This window comes from Biomphalaria glabrata, chromosome 12, assembly GCF_947242115.1.
Source record: "Biomphalaria glabrata chromosome 12, xgBioGlab47.1, whole genome shotgun sequence".
Lineage (NCBI taxonomy): Eukaryota > Metazoa > Mollusca > Gastropoda > Planorbidae > Biomphalaria > Biomphalaria glabrata.
In genome coordinates, this window is record NC_074722.1 from 38678144 (window position 1) to 38701050 (window position 22907).

At 36.1% G+C, this 22907-nt stretch overlaps 1 protein-coding gene across 1 annotated transcript; it reads left to right on the top strand.

Moving 5' to 3' along the window:
* Positions 1–733: 733 nt before the first annotated feature.
* On the top strand, positions 734–18774 carry LOC129921957 (mitogen-activated protein kinase kinase kinase 13-like). The gene is made up of 8 exons (XM_056005338.1): positions 734–765; positions 1564–1672; positions 2733–2834; positions 3127–3224; positions 11274–11350; positions 11439–11823; positions 12009–12120; positions 18523–18774. Exons 1-8 carry the CDS (start codon positions 734–736, stop codon positions 18772–18774), a joined length of 1167 nt encoding a protein of 388 aa, XP_055861313.1.
* The last annotated feature ends 4133 nt before the right edge of the window (positions 18775–22907 follow it).

Sequence of the window (22907 nt, forward strand, 5' to 3'; positions counted from 1 at the left end):
GGATACTCCAAGATCTAGGTCTAGATAATATGATAGTAGATTAATTTTTAAATTGCAATTTTCATTAGATTTATTAGACATTTTATAATTGAGCGGTGTGGTAGCTGAGTTTTAATGTGCTTGGCTTCTGAACCAAGAGGTTTTGGGTTCAAATCTCAGTAAAGGCTGAAATTTGAACTTACTTCTGAACTGGATTTTTAGGACGCCTCTGAATCCACCCAACCATAATCATATGGGTAGGCCTACTTGACATTAGTTGGGGAAAGTAAATTTGGTTGGTTGGTTGTTGTGCTGGCCACCTGACACCCTTGTTAACTGTTGGCCATAGAATTAGATGATACTTACATCATCTGCTCTATAGATCACAAGGTCTGAAAAGGAGTACAACAAACTTTTTTTACTTTATTGATTGGGATTTTTTTATACTGTTTCTAAAATTTAGCAGATTTTATTCTATTTTTAAGCTGTGAGTAATAATACTAATACGAGACTTTAAATTAATACAATCTTCTATTAGATAATTCATCTTGAGTAAATTAAACCTTCATAACAATCATTAGCTACTTTGTGATGTCTGTGAAACAACCATCATAGGATTTAAATCTTATATTTATTCCATACATTACTTTCCTTAAGTATATATGCACCCATTGGATACTGTTTTGCAAATCAATATTTGATGAATTTCTCTCCTGAACACATGCTTTCGTGCCATTGAGAGGACTGTTTGGTCATGGGCTCTGAACTGTCATATCAATGGACCAGGTTTGAGCCCTGCCAGCTGCCATCCCCCACTATCCTGCAGGAGATTTGGGCTAGGATGTAGTAATCTTCAATTCTGAAAGAACAATCCACACAAATTTATAACGAAAGAGTATCACCATAGTTTAATGTTGTTGTTTTTTTGGTGCATTTATAATAATTCGACATGATCTTCAAGAAACTTTCTCTGTTCACAGTGTCAAAGGTTTTAGTTAAGTCCACATATATTGAAATAAAGGTTACTATAAAAGATTTACATTTACACAAGAGCAGACTTTATTATTTGAAACACATCAGGCAAAAAATTCACAGCCTTGACTATAGCAGTTGCCCCTTATACCAAAAAGATAAAGCTATGTTGATCTGTTGATTGGAACTCTGGGTACTTTAATAATCTCTTATGGTATAATTATGTTAAAAAATTAACAGGATCCACTTAAAACAAACAAACAATAAATCAAGGAATAACATTACACACAGTAAGATCTTGAGGAAAGTTTATGAAGTGGGAACTGGTTATCAACTTCATTGCATTGTTGTAGTATATTTTACATTAATTTATTGCTTACATTAATTTATAACTATTATTCAGGTTTTTAATCTAATCAACATTTTATATCTTAATGTAAACTGTTCAAATGTTTTTCTTTGTATTTACTGGCAAAAATTTGTATGCATAGGTTACCACACTCTCTATATACATGAAATTTAAAAAATAAATCATCAACCTACTCTTTTAAAAAAATAAAGAGATATCACCAAAAAATTATTTTAATGGAAAATATCTTTTTCTTTTTTCAGGAGTGCAAAGCCCAGAAATAGACCATCATTTAGACAAATTCTCATGCACCTTGAGATTGCCTCTGCTGAATTACTTCGATTCAGTCGGGAGGACTTTTCTGAATCTCAAGTAAGTCCTTTACTGATTGACACTATGGGTTCTGTCATTATCAACAAGAAACTCTTAAGAAATTATCTGAGGTGTTCTCATTTTCCCAATTAAAATATACAGATGAAAAACCTTCCTTTGTGCATTATGCATAGATATATATACATTATTATTTGAGCAAAGAGCAGATGGCTTCCTGACTTGTCATATTCTGCTAGAAAATTTGTCTTTTTATGGCATTTAACGTTTAACAGTACACAATACATCATGGCCTCCTTCAGTCACAAAGCAACTATGGATCATCTCATTGAAATAAGATGAATGCCTGGGCATCAGCTGTGGTCAGAATGATATTGCTTTCTCCATGCAGCTGATGTATCCAAAGGAGTGGCAAGTGCTGATACAGTTTGGTATCAGTGGTGATGCAGTCTCTGCAAACTGACTAATGGTTGCAGTCTCCTGATTTTTTCTCAGGGTCAACTCTCAAAACCTTTCCCATGATTGGGTATAGCTGCAAGGCAGCAGAGGTTTCAATTCAGAAGTTTCCTTCTCCTAGGTGGGTACAAAGAATTGATATTACTCTAGTATCAGCATCTTGGTTTGTCATCAGAAGTTGGCTTTGTACTAAATGTAGCTGTGTGATAGCAATGCTAGAGCCAGAAGTGAACTTTGAATGATTAAAAAAAAACTTTTTTCAACCAATGCAAAGCTTCTAAGCTTAACCTTTCTTCATACAAAAAAAAAGAGACAGCCTCTTATTTTCTAGCCTTCTTTTACACTCTGAGAGAGAAAAGCTTTTACACTGCAAGTATCCCTGCTGCTATATGGTAGTAATGGTGACCATCTTTCAGACTCTATTCAAACTTCTTATTCTGACCAAGAATGACGTTGAAATAATTTGACCTAATGCAGAAATAAAGCAAATTTAACTCCTTTCTGTTCCAGCTCTGGCTTATCTTCTAATGTCATTAGTTCTTAAAGTGAACCAATTCCTATCTAAATATTTTTTCATGATACATTTTTTTTTCTACTATATATATTAAAAAATGTTAAGAAAATATTTAAACCTTTTTTTGCTTAGGAAATTTGGAGGAAAGAGATTTGTGAAAATTTCCAAAAAATGAAAGCTGAAGGTTCCAACTTACTCCAGCTGGAAGAAGAGCTTATAAAAAGAAGAATTAAGGTATTTTGTATGGAGAAGATTTGGGTTTTTTTTCTTTCTCATGAAATTAAGATCATTTATTTATGCGACTGAATTTTTTTTTTTTTCATTTGACTTTTAAGTACTTTGTTTTATTTTTAAGTAAGACATAATAGACTTGACAATTATATTTTTAATTATCTCATGTCCTGACTTGTATCTATATAGACTTTGACTAAACATATAGTAAATTTGGATATTTCCATTATTTGTTGCTATGAAGTGTTAACTGTTATGTTTCAATATGTTAATTATTTTGTTTAGACATGCACAGGATGTCAGAGAGCATTATGAAAGCAAGTTGAACAATTTGTATATAGAATTAACGGCTTGTATGCTGCAACTGGAAAAGAGGGAACGGGAGCTCATCAAGTAAGGACATGTTCTTTGGTGTTAATGTGAGTCATGCTTTACAATGTTTTAGGGGTGCTTTTCTCAACCTGTGGGCCATGTCACAAAAGGACCCGCTGACAAGGACTTGACTTATTCCTGTGCATTCCCAGGGGAGCATAGGGCCACAATCACACCTCTCCACCAAACTCGGTTCTGAGCAGCTTTCTTCACTTGTCATTCAAGTACCCTCAGCTTCACTGATGACTGACCTCTTCCAGGTTTGCGTGGGTCTGCCCACTTTCCTCTTTCCTTGCGGATTCCAATCAAGTGCGTACCTTACAACATCGGTAGCTGGTTTTTGCAGGGTGTGTCCTATCCAGCTCCACTTTGGCTTTGTGATGTCTTGGGCTATGGGCTTTAGTCTAATTCTCTCCCACAAATTGCTGACAAGGAGCAGTCACATATCTGGTCCCTTTTTTTAAAAAAAACGTTCTTATGGCAGTATTAATAAAATTACTTTATATTGTACAATTAAATTTTACAATAATTATATATCAGTTATATTTATTTATATTATATTTATGTTAATTTTTGTTGTTAATGTTCTTTTTCAATGGATACACATTTAGATACAAGTAAAGTAACTTTAATGTTGCGTATACTACCACTTTGGAAAGCCTTACTATTTTACTATTGATATAGATGTTTTGTATGAACCACAGCATAAGCACAGTATATTCTATTATAGATGTATCTAAATAAGTGTTTCCCAAATATTGGAATATAAATATTGCACATTGGAAAAAAAAATTAGCTGAATATTTATCTTATTTTTAAGGTAGAATATTCCTTACATGTAAAATATATAATTTGTAAAACACTTTCTGTTTTGTATTAGAATTTATGCTAAGATATATATATATTATAATTAACCCATTAGCTCCTTCTGCAATCTAAAACGTTTTCTCCTGTCATTGTTGTCGTAAACTGTTGTAGAACGTTTCTAAAATCCCCTTTTCATAGGCCTACTTGCTATAAACTTTTTTAAATAGAAGATTTCTCCTAGTCTCGTTGCAAGCATGACTATAAATCATTGTGAAGATTATCGATTCTATTTTTAGTAAAATCTGGAAGATTTTTATTGTTTAAATAATTTTTCAAATGAAATGGCCCATAAACCCCAGTGTATAAGCCCCCACCTGAGAAAATGAGTTCTTCTTCTTCGTTCTCATTGTTATGTTGTAGTGTTCATATGACTAGAGATGAACTGCGCAGTGGTTTCCATATAATTTTCTTTCTATTGGGGTGATTTGGGGTCAATGTCTTATACTGGCCTCTTGGTAGAGAGAGCAGTTTTGGAAGACATGGTCGGCATTTTGTGGGAAGCGTGGTCGAGGGGCTAAGTGCGCTTGAACTTGGCTTGTCTCGGCTACCTAGAAGGGGGCTCGAGGTTCGACACCCGACTCGGGCAGAGTTGCGTTTACTGAGCGCCTAAAGGCAGCACGGAAAACCAACTCCTAGATACCCCCCCCCCTCCCCCCCCCCCCCCCCCCCCAACCGGTCCACAAATGAGATTGGACCAGAGCGCTCTGAGCATGCTAAAAGCATGAAAGTAGCGCTGTATAAAAGCTATAATAATAATTTTCTGGTGATACTCCACATGGGCAGATTTCACTGGTTCCAATTTTGAGCTTCCGGTACATTTGTTGTTGTATTCTGTTGTGTCCGGTCCTGAGTCGAAAGATTAGACATTGGTCTTGTCGGGATAGCTTATAGTAAGCGTCATCTTTCTTGTGATTTGGATGGGAGCTCGTCCATTTCTCATTTATTTTGTCTACAATTAATTTCTTCATTTCTTCTGGATAGAGTGCAGAGTTTACTTGTGAGTTTGTTCTCCCACTCTTGGCGAGTGTGTCAGCCTTCTCATTTCCTGCTAGTTGTATGTGAGCTGGTATCCATTGAATAACAGTTTTTTTTTGCTGTTGTTGTTGAGCTTTGTAAGTGCTGTTCTGAGGTTTTTAATGTAAGGGGAATCAGAGTTTTGTAAGCTTTGGAGGGTTGTTTTCGCGTCTGTTAGAAAGACAATCTGACTGTGAGGAGAACTTGGATGATTTGCTAGCATGGTAGCAGCTAGTGCTAGTGCTTCCCTTTCTGCTCTGTGACTGTCAGAGAGCTTTCCAGTTGCAATGGATTTTTCTAGTTTTCCTCCATCTGGCCATTCGATAAGTATTCCAGCTCCTCCATTTGTGGTGGCTTTATGGGATGAGCCATCCGTGTAAATTCTGATCCACTGATTGCTAGGGTAATTGGTATGTAGAAAACAGTTCACTATTTCCTTGAGCTCTGTTGGTCTGTAATCAGATTTTCTTTTTATGTTTTCAATATGGTCCCTTATAGTAGGAAGAGGGCCTTCGTCCCAGGGTGGAGATTCATTATAGTGTATCGAGGATTCCAGAGTAATTTTTTCAAGTTGGTGTTTCTTTTTTAGGCTTAGAGATTCCTGTATGAAATTGGTTCTTTTGAGACATTTTTTTGTGCCAGTTTTGTGGATTTTTGTTCTGAGTGGGTGCTTCTTCAAGGTTTCCAATTATCTTATCTTATCTTATATAATACAGACGTTACTTCAAAAAAGAAGATGATTACGTCCTACGCGTCATGCATTTAGTCATGCATATTAACCAATGACTTAAATTCTGCCAAGTCACTGGTTTTCCTGGCTAGCTCAGGCAACCCATTCCATGCTCTAATAGCACTAGGAAAGAAGGAGTATTTGTACAAATTTGTCCTAGCATATGGGACGAGGAATGTGCCTTTATCTTTGTGTCTTTCAGAGTATTTTATTAAATTTTGTTTTTGTATTTGAAGATTATGGTTCAGTGTTTTATGTATGATTGCTACTTTACTTTTGAGCCTTCTGTCCTGAAGGCTTTCTAAATTTAGTGATTTTACTAAAGGTGTTACTCTAGTCAAATGTGAATATTCGTTTGTTATGAATCGCACTGCTCTATTTTGTGTCTGTTCTAGTTTCTTAATGTTTTCTTGAGTTGAGGGGTCCCAAACGGAGGATGCATATTCTATTATTGGCCTAACCAAGGTTAAATAACATTTTAGTTTTATGTTCTTATTTGATTTATAGAAATTTCTTTTAATAAATCCTAATGCTTTGTTTGATTTTTTTTTAGTTTCATCAATATGTGGATTCCATGACAGTTTTTCATTTATTATAACACCTAGGTATTTTGCGTTTTTAGTCTGTGTTACTGGTTTGCCATGAATAAGATAAGTGGAATTAATTTGTTTTAGTTTTTTTGTTACTCTTAACAACTGACATTTTTCTGGGTGGAAAGACATGCTCCAATTTGATTCCCATTTCTGTAATTCATCTAATTCTCTTTGTAAAATATCTGTGTCTTGTGTTGTTTTTATTGTTCTATATATTATGCAATTGTCTGCAAATAATCTGACTTTTGTTCCTGAAGTAATGCAATTTGGTAAATCATTTATGTAAATTAAAAATAGTAGTGGACCCAAGACTGTTCCTTGAGGTACACCTGAGTTTACTGTTATCGGTGTTGATTTAGAGCCATTTATTATTACAGTTTGTTCTCTCCCTATCAGAAAGTCCTTAATCCACTAATGCAGTGGACCATTAATGCTGAAATATTTTAATTTTTTAAGCAAACTATGGTGGGGAACTTTAGTGAATTGGGAAAGGATTTTTATTTCTCTTCTTTCATTTAGAGAGATCAGGGCAGCGGTTTCCTCCATAGCTCTTATGGGTGTTGTTTTGATTGCTCCTGTCATTATCCTTTGACCAATATTTTGAACCTTGTCTATTTTTCTTAGGTTGGTTTGGGCTGCTGAGCCCCATGCTGTGGCACCATATTCTAGTACAGGTCTTACATAACTGGTATAGGTCTTTTTCAGGATGTTGTGATTAGCTCCCCAATCTGTGCCAGCTAATTTTTTCAAGAGGGATAGTCTCTGAATGCCTTTACTCTGTGTTTTATCTATTTGGTTTTTCTAGGTTAGTCTTGGGTCATAGGTGACTCCAAGATAAGTAGGGCTGTCATTTTTTTCTAAAGCTTCCTTATCTAATGTTAATTTTATTGTTTATTGTTTTGTTGACAGTGAGAATATGGTATATGTGGTCTTTTTTGTGTTGATGGACATGCCCCAGTCTTTGGACCAATTATTGAGTTTATCAAGAGCATCTTGTAATCGAAATTTCGATGTTCCTACATATTCTTCTGTGCTAATTATGGCAAGGTCTTCTGCATACATGCTGCTTTTAACTTTTCTTGGTAGGTTTTGATTTAGATTGTTTATGAATACTAGGAAAAGTGTTGGGGATAGGACTCCTCCTTGGGGGACGCCATTTTTTATACCCACTTTGTGGCTTCTTTGTCCTTGCATGCAAACTAAGGCTTTTCTATTATTTAGGTATTCCTTTATCCAGTTGTACATTCTTTGGGATATGTGATGCTGGATTAGCTTGAGCAAGAGACCTTGTTCTCAGACTTTGTCAAATGCTTTTTCTAAGTCAACCCACAAAATTGTTGTTGGTTTCTTTTCTTGAAAGCCATCTTCTATTTCTTGTGTGATGAAGGCAATTTGATCTTCTGTTGATCTGCCTTTTCTAAAGCCAGCCTGGGCTTCAGTGAGTAGGTTATTTGACTCAAGGATCCATGTCAGCCTTCTATTTATCACTCTTTCCATCAGTTTGCAAGTACAGCTAGTGAGGCTGATGGGATGGTAGCTATCCAGTTTATTTCTTGGTTTGCTTTGCTTTAGTATAGGTATCATAATGGCTTTTTTCAGATGTTTGGAATTCTGCCAGATTTCCAGCTAGCATTGAATATTTGTAGCAGTTTTCTTTTGGCTTGAGGACCCAAGTGAAGAAGCATGTCATTTGATATTTTGTCCGAGCCCGGGGCTTGTTTTGGTTTGAGGACTTTTAGGGATTCATCTAGTTCCTTCATTTTAAGATTAGTGGTCATTCCCAAGGAGTAAGCTGGATTGTTTTCTTTAATTTTATCTGGGATTTCTGAGTTTACATCTTTATTTCTACTTTCATTAATTTGTATTTGTCCTACGCTTTGGAAAAACTTAATGAATTCATTTGCTGCTTCTTGGCCTTTCAGGGGTTTGTTGTCCTTTTCTATTACTATAGGAGTTGTTCTGCTTTCTTCCTGGTTGAGACATTTGGCTATACGCCAGAGTTTGTGACCATCTCTATATACGTTTAGTTGTTCTCTTTTTTCATGCCAACTTTTCCTCAAGGCAGAAAGGTAATTTTTCCTGAAAACTGCGTTAGATGCTTTTAGATTTATATTATTTTCTATACAAGGGTTATTTTCTACTTTTTCTGGCTTCAATAGTGTCATTGAGGAGTTGTTGAAGGTGATCAGACCAGTTGGGGATATAATCTTTTCTTGCTCCTCTAGGAATTGATTCCTTAGCTGCTAGGAGGATTGCTTTGGAGAAAGCTGAGAATGACTTATTAACCTGATTTGATTTGCAGTTTATTGAAGTTGTGTATAGGTCTGTGAGCTTTGAGAATAGGTGCCAGTTGGCTTTTTTTTGTAGTTGCATCTGGGGATGGTGGAGTTTTCTGATATTTTGAAGGAGGTATCGATACTGATCAATATGGGTCTGTGGTCACTGGTGGCTAGCTGGTCTGCAACTTCTCTGGTGCACTTTTTGAATAAGTTGTCAGTAGCAAAGGCTAGATCTGGAGTGGTTGATGTTAGCCAAGCTCTTGAGAAAAAGGTTGGTTTATCCTCAGGTTTATTAAGCAAGATAAGTCTGTTCTCTGCTTGCCATTCTTCAATTTCTTCTCCCCTGGCATTTAGGTCTGGCTATCCCAAGCTCTGAGAGTGACTATTCATATCTCCTAAGATTAGACAGTCTTCTTGGTCAGGTATTTGTATGTGGTCAATCTCGATTTCCTTGTCTGGTGGGAAGTAGCAGTTAAATAGATAAAGATTTCCATCTGGGAGAATTAGCTTAGTTCCCATTATTTCTGATTCTGAGGAGTTGGGCATAGTTATGTCTGTGGTAGGAATATCATTTTTAATGAGGGTGGGGATTCCTCCTTTGGGTCTGATTTCTCTATCTTGTCTGATGCAGGTGTAGCCTCTAATGGAGAAACGAAGATTACTGTTCAAATGAGTTTCTTGGATGCAAGCTACATCAATTTCTTTCTCATGCAGAAATATTTTTAGAGCTTGTTTTTTCTTTTGGATGCCCTCTGCGTTCCATTGTAAGATTTTTAGACTTTTGGTCTTGGAGTGTTGGCCAGTAGTATTTACTTTCTTGTCCCTGCTCCTGGCTCCACAGGCAGAGATAGAAGAACCACCAGCTCGCTTGTGTGGGCTCCTTCGAGGGGGAGAGCCCGGCCCCCTACCTGCGCGGCAGGACGCCACATCTATTAGAATCGTTACTGAACTCCAACATAGATGAAGTTGCTTGTCAATGTGTTATGTGCCAGGAGGCCCATTGACTCCGACTTCAGCCTGCTTTTCTTTCTGGGTGTGCTCCCATAGCCTTTGATCATCCAAGATCATCTGCAAGGTAGCAGGTGTTTATTTTCTGAGTTTTCTCTCCTAAATGAACTGCTATCCCTAGCTAACGGGTTTCATCTACCCGGGTTTAGAGTTAGAGCGCCCTATGCTTGCTTTTTGCAATAATTTCCCTGGATTTCTCAGATGTTTTTAGTAAATATTCTAACCACTGGAATACTTCACCTCATCCTCCATGACTGCAAACCAGTTGGTCCTCAGCTGTTTATTTGCTATTCACAGCTAACCCTTATATCTAAGGGTCTTTCCCCTATCCGCCACCTGGGGACGCGCTTGGTAGAAGGTGGTAGCTCCCCCAAGAGAAAATTAGTATTTTTTAAGCTTTTTTTATATTCTAAAGGTATTAAAAGTATATATTTTTTTAAACTAGACATATTGTTCTATTTTTTAAAGTTGTTTGTTTATTTAGTATTAGATCTTAAGTTTGATTACTTTTTCAAAATATTTATTTTTTAGGATTCAGGGTTATCCCTCTTTGATTAGGGCCTTGAAAGTTTTTTTTTTCTAACTGGAAATAGAAGCTATTGGGTTAAAATGTGAAAAAAAAAAAAAAAATGACTACATGATTTTGGGTCCTTGAAGTGCATATCTTATTTAAATCAGGCCCAGTATTGGTAAGTTCAATGCTAAAAATGAATTTTGAACCCAAGATTGATTTCAAGTTATATAAAATAATTTTGGATCATTTTCAGCTCTTCATTCATTTTTTTTTTTTTTTGAGACTATCTCTTGTTACTTATGCATGATGTTGATATTTTCTGTATGATTATTTTGTATCATGGCGAACATTGAATTTTAATCATGAAATATTTTTTTTATCAGACGAGAACAACAACTGACTTTGTACAATAAACATAGAAAGAGTATTGTTCGACCAATCATAAAAGCTCAAGAAAAGTTAGATCGACTTGGTAAAAAATGTACACATAGGTCAGGGTCTGAAGTCACGACGTAAGTAAATTTTCTTGTTGTGTGAGTGTATCTTTATATCCACAATCTATAGCTCACACTCCACTATCATACTGCAAGGGATCCTTGGCCATGTAGATATAAAGCATAAAGAGAAATGAAAAGATAGAATTTAGGTATAGAATGAAATAAAGAGACAGATTTATGGACAAAAAGGGAAATGACAAGGCACAGTCTTACAGAGGGAAATGACAAGGTAGACATAATGTCAAAGTAAGGGTCATTAATTGAGGAACTGGAAAGACTTGTAATCTATAACACTGTTAAGTAAATATTAACTAGCAATCATAAAGAATATCTTCACCAAATGGTATTAAGATGCACAGGCTGAGTTTTGTATAGATAAATGACCTGCCATAGACCTATAAATGTTTGACATATCAAATATGTATATGTCACAATATGAAAATGGTATTTAGAAAAAGAAAAAAAGAAATTAATTTTAGAATATATATGTGGTTTTTAAAAGATGAATAACAAGAGATGGAGATGAGATAATAAAAATAAAGACTTTTTATTTCTCTTCTGACTTTAGGCCAGACTCTATGAAAAACACAGAAGGGAGCATGACAACTAGCTCTGAGCTGGTACCACCGTCTCCTATGAAATTGGGTACCAGAAAGTCTCGTCATCGTCAGAATAACAGCAGAGGGTCTATGAAAGACATTACCTCTGCTCAAATCTCAATCTACATATGAAGCATCACTGGACACCCAAACATCAGACAAACTTAACCCTGCAGGGCTTCATCCTACTGACCATGCACCCTATTCTGGGACATTTAAATTTTTGGGACCTGCCACTGCAATCGGGGAGTATCGAAGTGAAGATGAAGCTGATGGCCAAGAGACAAGGTTAACTCATATGGAAAACAACATGAAGAAACGTCAGGAGTGTTGTAGCAGAAACTCATCCACTTCTGCCACCAGGCACTTGCCAATCTCAAAACACTCACCTGTAAGTAAACACTTACCAGCATCAAAACAGAACTCTTCATCCTATCAAGACAATAACATTAATGATGTCTGCTTTGGCTGTGATGGTGGCTGCGGTGATGCTACTTGTAGCAGAAATGCTCATCCCAGGTCAGTGCAGATGTGGAGTGCACATGTGACCTATCCCCTCTGTCCAGCCCAAAACAGAACTTTGAAACTATGAGTGAAAAATCCTCTCCGGATATTGACCTCTCATCCTGACCTGAAGAATAGAAGCCCCTCCAGAAGGATTCTTGAATCTGATTTGATAAAGAAAGGAGTTATGAAAACATTAGAGGATACAATACACTAGGAAATTTAGAGTCCAACTGTTTCCAAAGTGGAATAGAAAAAAGAAATGAGTCACCAGAGAAGACCAATGCTCCGAAGAAGTTTAGAAATACAAAGGTTAGTATAGTAAAATATTGTATCAATGTTAAATGACCATTTTTGTTGTGTAGTTATGTAGGTCTTATCTTCACTGATCTTAGTAAAATCCTGACTTCCCTGTTACTTTGATCCACACTGTGTCAGTGGGAGTCTTCCAAAGTTGTAGTTTGATCATGACTCAATTATTTATTCCACACAGTGTCAGCGGTGATAATCCCCATCTTGATAATAAAAGACATAACCATATAAATTTCATTGAACCGAAGGTTAAACACCAGTCCACTAATCAGGACTGAAGTGCCAAAGTGTTCTTGTATCACATAGAATAATCATTTAATTGGTTCCAGGTCACTTCATCCAATGGTCACTTCATCCCATGGTCATTTCATCCGCTAGTCATTTCATTCTCTAATCCATCAAATTATAATTGTAAAAAGTATGAAATTAACAATATTTCATATATTTATTTTTATTATTACACATTATAATATAATAATTATAATAAGTATAATAATAATAAATATAATAATTACACATTAATAAATAAGAATAAAGTATAATGTCAATATAAAAATTGTTTTTGCTTGTTAATTGAAATCAATAAGATAGTCTATTGATAGTAGGTACAGAAGAAGATCTTTTGATTTCTATTGCTGTACATTGTTCCTAATTTCTTGGCCAGTGTGGCATATGTCTTGAAGTCAGCGTTTATTAGAATAAATAAAATGTTATATATTAGGGTTTGAAATGACACGCACATATTTAAGAAAAAAAGTTTGACAAAGAAAGATAAAGTGAAAGATGGCAGTCAGGTGATAATTTATCTGCGATATGGTCATAAGTATTCTTACTATTCTCATTTTTGATTTACACTACTTCCACCACACCTTGGCCTTTGATGATAATTTATGAGAGCAGAGTGGCTTGATCATAATTATTCAAATTGTACTTCTATTTCTAAAAAGATTTTCCCCACTTCCACCACGCCTTGGCCTTTTGTCATTACATCACGCAATATGCACAGGATAATATTGACATCCCTACAACAAACAGAAACTATATAACTAAATACAAACCCTGCATTACAATATATTGGGGGAACACTATAAACACTATAATAACATGTTCAAAACATAAAAAAAAAATATTCTAAATAAGAATATTTATATATTATATGCAATGAGTGCTTAAAGGCAAACCCTTAACAAAACAATTATACAATGACTAAAAACATTTTTAATTGGGAATGTTCTGACCAAAAGTAAGAGGGATGAAATAACCAGTCACAGTGTAATTGGACCAGCCAGTTATTAGCACCAAAATGATCATTTCCTGGTGCGGTCAGATTAAACACAAGTCTGTAAGGTTATACAGCCTCATATGAATTTTTATCTTCAGCCTATATGGTTTATTAGTGGGATACTTATAAAATCACAGATGATAGATTTTTATGTTTGTATCATTTTTCTTATTTCATCTGGTTTGTAAAAAACAACAACACTTGAAATAAAAAAAAACTGAAGGTGAAAATGCTCCTCATGAGTTATGAAAATATGAAATCAAGATTAATTTGTTAAATATTAAATCCATTGCCATGTCTTTTCAATTGTAGCAGGGATATCAAGGCAAATTATTGCAAATGTATGTAGGCTTTGCTCCTCCTACCCACCCCCCGCCACCCAAAAAACAAGAGGAGAAGCAGTCTTTATAAGACATGTATCTAGAAACTTTCATTTGAACATGACAAATCTAAATGATTACATACTTCCTTTGAATAATTATTGTATTTGCAATGTATGCAAATTTACTTTCTTCCTCTATGGGGGACATTGCCTGCCAAACTCCAGTTGGTACCTTCTGGTAACTTGAGGGAGTTTACCCTCTTGAATGTTTTGAAAAGAGCTAACATTGTGAAACATCTGACAGTCGCTGGCCTCTGCAGGCTAACTGGTGATATGCTAGTGCAGGCTAACTGGTGATATGCTAGTGCAGGCTAACTGGTGATATGCTAGTGCAGGCTAACTGGTGATATGCTAGTGGTTGTTTGGGGATAGCAATGAGCTGTGGCTTACATGGTTCTTGCATGCTTGTCTGGTTTAAGGGCTGTGATTGTCAGAATTTAGAGCTACTGCTGGAGTTGATCTGCTGCCTGTTCTGAAGACTTTTGAAGGGTAAAGCCTTTCTCATATGTACAGGCTCCAAACTGGTGGTATCAAAAAGGATCTCTTGCCCCCCTTCACTTTTGTGGATTAAACCCTAAGTATGATGCTTCCTTCCACCTCACAATTATTTGACTATGTGAGAAAAATTGTCAGAAATGAAACATTCTATATTTTCTTGCCAAATGTTTTAGTGTTCAATGTACAGTGGATATGAAATAATAATAATAATCTTTGTTATCTGTAAAGACACTTGTCTTACAATTGGTGCATTACTTCAAACAAAACATTATAACTATAGAAAACCAAAATGTACATTCACACAGACTCACTCATAATTTACCTGTGAAAAATTTATATCAGATAGTTTCTGTGAAGTAAGATTTCATTCACATAATACTTTGTTTTAGTTATCATCATTCATTATTTTTATAAGCTCTAGCTTGGGATTGCACTAGACAAATTGTTAACAATCTGGGCCAACTTAGAAAATATTTTGACCACTTTCTGAGCCAGGAAATGATTTGATGAAATATTTTTAAAATCTTTAACATAATTTAGATAAATTATAAGTCTTGGGTTAGTTTTGTTTTATATATATTTTCTTCAGAAATTTAGCATATTACCTCCTAGTTCAAACATCCTGCAGGATGACAGGTTTGAACCCAGGGCCATTGTAATGACAACCAAAGCACAGACCACACTGCTAAGAAGCCATACTTACTTAGTAGTCAGTTCTTCCATCCATCCATCCCAGTGGCGCTACAGCCCATGGAGGGCTCTGGCCTGCTTTAACACATCCTTCCATTCAGATCTCTCCTGGGCCTTTCGTCTCCACGCCCTAACCCCAAGCTGCTTCAGATCTGCTTCCACGTCATCTATCCATCGCATTCAGGGTCTGCCTTTGGGTCGCCTGCCTTTTGGTTTCTGCCTGTATACGATTTTCGCCCCTCTGTTATCTGACATTCTTTCAAGGTGACCTGCCCAACGTAGTCTGTTCTTTTTTATTTCGTTCACTATTGGTGGGTCTTCATATAATTGATATAACTCATGGTTAGTGCTGTCCTCCACCCTGTTTCATCCTGTATGGCACCATAGATTTTCCTAAGAATTTTTCTTTCCCAAGTGTTAAGTAAATTTTCAGATGTCTTTGTCAGTGTCCAGGTCTCACTTCCATACATTGCTGCTGGTCTTATTATGGTTTTGTATATTATTTTCTTGGTTTTCCTTGAAATCGTTTTGCTCTTAAGTAAATGGTGGGTGCTATAAAATGCCCTGTTGCCTGCTGCTATTCTTTCCCTTATTTCTGTTAGTAGGTCATTTTTGAAATTAATAGTACTTCCTAGATATTTGAAAGTTTGGACGTTTTCAAATTCGTGGTCTTTGATTTTGATATTTTGTCCCTCTGTTTGATTGTCTCTTGTCATTGTGATGTACTTGGTTTTACTGTCATTGACCTCAAGTCCTGCTGGTCGAGATGCTTCTTCTAGTTGTGTGAAGGCTCTAGCGATGTCAGAGGTTTCTTTACCCAATAAGGCAATGTCATTGGCATAAGCAAGGTATTGTAGAGGTTGGCTGTATATCATCTCTGTTGGTTGTGGACCCATGTTTTCTCTCCTGAAGTAGTTAGTAATAGTTCCCCTTGTGTTTATGTGTATATTTCTTATAACTCTCTCCAGTGTTAAATTGAAAAGCATGCAGGAAAGTGCGTCTCCTTGTCTTAATCCTCGTTTAATCCTAAATTCCTGTGAGTCTTCTCCTTGTATTATGACTTTGCTTTTTGAGTTGTTTCATGTCATATGTATAAGTCTTGTCAGCTTGTTGGGTATTCCAAAATCCTGTAGAGTGTCATATAGGTATTTCCTTCTGATACTGTCATAAGCCATTTTATAGTCTATAAAGAGTTGGTGGATTGGTATGTTGTATTCATGGCATTTTTCTAGTATACATCTTAGTGTGAAGATGTGGTCTGTTGTGAATTTGTTGGGTCTGAAACCACATTGGTAGTCACCTAAGATTTCTTCTGAATATTTTCCAAGTCTCTTAGTTATAAGCCTAGACAGTATCTTATAAGTCACATTTAGTAGAGAGATTTCTCTGTAATTACAGCACTTTCAACTTGGATCCTTTTTTGTGTATTTGGGTTATACGAGCCATTTCCCATTCTGTTGGTATTACTTCTTCTTCCCAAATACTTGATATTAATCTGTGTATTTGGGAATGTAAGTCTTTCCCTCCATATTTAATTAGTTCTGCTGCGATTTGGTCCTCTCCTGGTGCTTTGTGATTCTTCATGGTCCTAATTATTTCTGATGTTTCAATGAGTGTTGGAGGGTTCACTAAGGGATCTGGTCCCCCATGTGGCAGTTCATATTCTCCATTGTCTCCATCTTCAGTGGTATTTAGGATCTCCTCAAAGTATTCAGCCCATCTCTCAATGACCCTGCTGTTTTCTGTAATAAGCTGACCATCTTTGTTCTCACACATGTGTGATCTAGCTTGAAATCCGTTCTTTTCATCTTTAATTTTCATATACATTCCTCTCATGTCTCCCTCCTTTGCTAGTTCCTCTATTTGAGTAATCTTGGACTTTTCCCATTCCCGTTTTTTCTTTCTTACAACTTTTGTGGCCCTTCTTCTTGCTTCATTGTATTGCTGTCTAGTGTTCCTGGTTTCTCTCTGTAGCATTATCATTCGGGCATTGTTCTTCTCTTCTATAGTTTGTCTGCATTCATCATCATACCACCCCATTCTCTTGTTCTTTTCTTTAAATCCAACTACCTCTTCTGCTGTTCTTTTGATAGCATGCTTTATTATTTCCCAATGCTCATTTATGTTATTTTTGCTGTCCTTTTCTAATGTTGTCAGTTGCATTTGGAGTGCCATTCTATAAGTATCTGCAACAAGTGGATCCTTTATGAGGTTTTGACTATCATATTGCTGTGCTCTCTTTCTTTGGTAATTGTGTATGGTACTTATTCTTTGTCTAAGTTTAGCTTTTACTAGTAGGTGGTCTGAGTCAGCATTAGCTCCTCTGAAACTTCTTACATCTAGTATGTCTGATCCATGTCTCTTATCTATGAGTATATGATCTATTTGATTCTGGGTGTTGCCATCAGGTGAGATCCAGATTACCTTGTGAATATTCTTATGTTGGAATTTTGTGCTGCTGATAGACATTCCTTTTCCTGATGCAAAATTCACTAATCTTATGCCATTATTGTTGGTCTCTTCATGTAAGCTTTCTTTGCCAATTATTGGTCTGAATGCTGGTTCCTTTCCAATTTTTGCATTGAAATCTCCTAGGACTATTTTGATGTCATGCTTTGGTGCTTCATCATAAATTCTTTCCAGTCCATCATAGAAGGCTTCTTTTGTGTTATCATCTGCATCTTCAGTAGGGGCATGAACATTGATAAATGATATGTTGAAGAATTTTCCTTTCAAACGTAGTGAGCAGAGTCTATCACTTACAGGTTTAAATCCAATGACATTACCTACCATTTCCTTTTTAACAGCAAAACCTGTACCTAAGTTGTTAGTGCTTCCACCACTATAAAATATAGTATACTCCTTGGTTCTGAGAATGTCCGAGTCTTTCCACCTGATTTCCTGTAGGGCTACAAGGGGTATCCTATATTTCTTTAACACTTCAGTAAGTTGGGCTAGCGCACCTGCTCTATAAAGGCTAAGCACGTTCCATGTCGCAAAACAAAAATCATGTCCTTTTCCAGGCCTAGGTCGTTTTCCGTTGAGATCTGTCCAGGTTTTCTTGTGTGTATTAGCTTTCGTAACAGTATTTTTTATATGACAGAGTTGTTAGCCCTGTGCATAACCATCTGGGGGGCTGCCCCTTTCAGCTCTCTGGATAGCTGCCTTTATTTTCGGGTAAGGTACCCTAGCTTTTATGGATCCCTCCACTTCCTGCAAGGCAGCAGGTTTGATTTTGGTCCACCCCGGGTATTTTATTTCCCCGGTACCCACCATATCTGGAGGGCATTCCCCTATCCGCCACCTGGGGAGGCGCTCGATGGGAGATCAAAATCTCCACACGAGAGTCAGTTCTTCTCTTTAGATAAAATCTGTGAAGAAAACTGATGAGATTTTATGTTTAAACACAAATTTAGATTAGGTTTAAAGAAAAATTTAGATTAGGTTTAAAGACAAATGTTAAAAAAATAAGTTCATCCACAGTAATTATAACTTCAAACTAAATGACAACTGTATGTTTTAATCACACCATTTTGAACTGTCCCCACAGCACTCTGAAGATTCATGCTCAGAAGAAGTAGGAGACGTTAGTGAGGATGATGAATCAAGTAGCCACCCTCCCTGTTGCCAATCTCTCTCAACTCTCAGTTCTGAAGGTGTGTTGTCTGAGGAGGACATGACTAGCAATCGCTCTGGTCATCAAGATGGCAGTGGCGATAATGGCTTGTTGTCTACGGGTAGTGCAGAAAATTTACAAGCAGAGTTGACAAAGTTTACAAATATACCTGATGGGTTGTCATAGGGAGAAGACTGTCAGGAAGATGAAGAATAAAGTCAACTCCCCTGACAGAATATTTGAAGTAAGTAGGAACTATTAGTCTTGTTTGTTTTGGATGTACTTTCAAATTTGAAGATTATTTTCCAAACCTCCTGCAGGATGATAGGGTATGGCACCGGGCAAAGTTTGAACCAGGGATTATTGGAATAACAGTCCAGGGCGCATACCACATGACTAGGCAGCCCTGCTTTCCATTCCAACTAGTTGTCGATAAATAAATTTGAAAAACTAAATAAAATAGAAAGAGGCATTATCTCTGAACATCAAGAGGCTACACTGAAATGGCCTGGAACATATACTGCATATTTTTCCTCAAGTAAAAGCACATGTTAAAATGTGAAAGGTTGGGGTATACTAACTTGTGCCATCTCTACTTCTCTTTCATGAAAACTTTCCTTAAAGAGATGTACAGCTATGTCTGTTGTAGCGTACTGCTCAAAAGAAAATAGAAGAATTGTGGGGGAAAAGAAGGAAAACATTCATGCAGCTAATTAGAGAGTTTAAAAGCAAACACTGCCTCAGGTTATAGAAAAGAAAATTAAGAGGGCTAAAGTATAGGTTGGGGGGCATGGTGGCAGAGTGAGTGTTTGGCTTCTAAACAGAAGGCAGTTGGTCATTGTGCTGGCCACTTAACACACTTGTTAACCATCTGTCATAGAAACAAGGCGACCTTTATATCATCTGCCCCAGCATGGTTCAAAGTGTGGGTGACTGCCAAGGGCCTTGTGGTTTTAGGGGCCTCACACCTCCAAGGTTTATCTATTGCATGAAAGACGCGCATCTAGTAGAACAAAATCATTTGAAAAAAAAAATCTTCAATTTCTATAGCGCTGTTAACACACATAATGTAGGCTCAAGGTGTTGTGATAACATGGCTTAAAGAAAAAAGTTAAAATGACAAACAATTTTTTTAAAAGGTTTGAGCAGACAAGTCAAAATTTTCTTTTTGAGTGTAATGAAGCATGTTGCTTGTCTAAGGTCAATGCTTGCATGCACTGGAAAAAAAACAACTCAACTTTTGAGGAAGAAACTTGGCAAAACTAGAAGTGTTTAGCCCAAAGCAAGGCTCTTAGAGGGTCACAGGGAGTGATCAGTTCACTAAGGTACAAGAGCATATCTTTGTTCTAAATGCAAATATGACAAAGTATGGCCACCCTGTAGTAGATCTTGTACTCACAGAAAGCCAATCAAGTGTATGCTAGAGTGTACAGAATCTCATGTTGTTTTGTTTCTGAATTCACTGCGGCTTATCAGTTTTACATGCTTGCATTGCATTTTATTAGTTAAGCCAGAAAAGTATGAATGCCTAAGCAAGCTTTTTTGTTGACACACTTGTCAAATATGGTAGAATCTTGCCCAATATGTGCAGCTGCAGACAGAGATGCTTACAGAACTGAATTATGTGTGGGTCAAAAGATACAGTTGATTCAAGAAAACTCTGAGATTGCGAACTACATGTTATGCAGATTCAACAGTGGATATTTAATCACATCTGTCTCTTCTGCCAGTCAATTCAAGTGTAGTTTTTTTTTTTCATTATCTGCCCCATCAGCTGCGGGGTGGGGGAGGTCTATAATGTATGAGCTGCTGTCTCTGTAAACTTGGAAAAATGTAAGTAATTCTGCAGTCAAATAGCTGTGTATAAAAAGTATGAATAGTTTCAAATATTTTTTATTATTCACTATTAGCTCTAAGTAACTCTAATTCTGCTTCACTTACTAACTATATTTTTATTTCATTTTAGAAATGTGATACAGAAACTAGTTCAAGTTCTGATGAATGCTCTGACATGACTGTCTCATCAACTATACACAAAACCAGATCTCTAGAAACTAGTACACACTGGTAGTAGTTTTTCTCTTAGTTCTATTTCCTCCAGACAGAAGTCATCAGTTCTATCACTTACAATTAGTGTGTTCGGTGAACTGTGCTAGATAAACATCATTCGGACATCGATACAAATGGTTAGACAACCATTTACAATGTTTTGTTTGGACATCCATCAAGTTGGATAGACTACCATTTACGCTGTTTTGCCATTTGTTTAAATCAAGCAGTAAACTAGTCCTGTGACGTCATGGATTCAAAATTTCACTATAACAAAAACATCTTAAAACACAAAGACAGCATCTTTGAATTGCATTACTTGGAGGATGTAACAGTGCATCAAACCAATGTTTTCACTGCTCTTGGTCTGAGACCACCATCAATTGCACATAAACGGATTCATTTATCATTGTGCACCATCTTTAGAAATGAGGACCTTCATGGAATGCATTCAGTTTAAATCTGAATTGAAGTCATGTAACAATCTCAATTAAAAAAAAACTCAACAATTGACATGTCGCCACTACAGCAAGTCAGGAGAAACAGAATTTCTGTGAAAATGTCTTAATTTTATATCTTTACACTTAAATAAATAAATAAATTATTGCTTTAATATAGTGCTACTTTCATGCCTATAGCATGCTTATAATGCTATGGTCCAATCTCATTCATGGACCAGTGAGGGGGTATCTGTGAGAAGGTTTTCCGTGCTGCCTTTAGGCGCTCAGTAAACACAACTATGCCTGAGTCAAGTGTCGAACCTCGAGCCCCCTTCATAGGTAGCCAAGCCAAGTTCAAGCGTACTTAGCCTCTGGACCACGCTTCCCACTTAGAATAAACTTTAATTGTATATTTTTACACTTAGAATAAGCTATTTAGTTAGTTTGGCTACCATACACAAACTGTCTGTCATTGCCACTGATACATCAAGACTAAAGAGTTTTGATTTTCCCTACTTATGCTCATCTTCTTTGCATTGATGCGAATATGTAAATTTTTTTTTTTGTGGCATGATTCTAATTATCTTATACTAATAGTAAAACTTTAAATGTTTATGTAAGCATCACCTCACCATATCCTGATTGTATTATGCTTGTCACATATAGAAAAAGTAAAATGCATTGCTATTAGGGAAAATCATATTAAAATGATGGCAAATTTGTGCATTTTCTGCCAATAGAAACTTCATCTAAACTAAATAAAAGCATGCACTAAATCAATGAATCAAAAATTGTCATTTTATATCAGATTTGTCAATGGTTTATACAAGTCTAGAATAACTTTTCAAAGCTAACCCTGGGCCATTGATGCATTGTGTGGAGGAGGATGAGCAGTATTTGTTTAATTTTTGTTGTTGTATGTCCATTCTAACAGTTCTGTGAACTCATCCTTTCTAAAATACCAGATGTTTCAATTGAACTAACTGCTTAATGATTAATAGATTTTTTTTTAAAATTGCATTGTTAATTGTTTTGATCTAAATGAGATTTGATCAAAGGACATTAGTACCTTTAGATTCTAATTTTGAAATGTATTTAGTTAAATTCCTGCTCCAAATATTAGTGATTTTCACACATTTTCCCATTTCTCTGATTTTTGCTTCTTAGATAATGTACACTGATGACATAGATCTTTTTTTTCTGTTTCTAGTATAAATAATCAATTTGAATAAGTCTATGTGAATCTTGTGCATATGAAATTTACCTTCCAAAATCCCCTCTCAACCCCCTCCCTTTTTTTTAGTTTTATCAGGGGAGTCAATAATATTTAAACTTCAATGAGTTACCAAAATCATTGTAGATCAGTTTTATAATTAGTAGGCCTACTGGATCCACTACATCTGTGGGGATATGATCATTTTGAATGGTGGCACTTCATATGGGGATAGAGCCAATGATAGAATCATCAGATGTTTGTGGGAACATTTGGAAATAAAACTAAGTGGGCCTGTGAAGAAAGGCTTCTAAGTGTATGATGCTCATTTCCTTGCTATAAATTTTAATTTATTTTTAAAGTGAACTAACTTTAGCACTAATGATTTCTAGCTGCTATGTCCCTTCAGATGTCTAGTAGCCATTGGACTTAAAAGAGTGTCAACAAAGTATCACTGAAGCCTAACCTTTATTGATTAGACTTGAGAGAGTTCAGTGGTGCCAAACCTTTATTTCAATGATGACATAACAAACAGACAGTTTGTTATTATTGTATTTGAAAAACATAAATGTCTACCAAAATTGAGGCCTACTTTCTCAAACTCTTTACAAAGATAA

Excerpts from the sequence above, each read along its gene's own strand:
- LOC129921957 (XM_056005338.1), top strand. The coding sequence starts at position 734 with ATGGGCTCTGAACTGTCATATCAATGGACCAG. Across the intron at positions 3,225-11,273 it reads AGGGAACGGGAGCTCATCAA|GCCAGACTCTATGAAAAACA; the intron begins GTAAGGACATGT and ends TTCTGACTTTAG. Across the intron at positions 12,121-18,522 it reads AGAAGTTTAGAAATACAAAG|CACTCTGAAGATTCATGCTC; the intron begins GTTAGTATAGTA and ends CTGTCCCCACAG.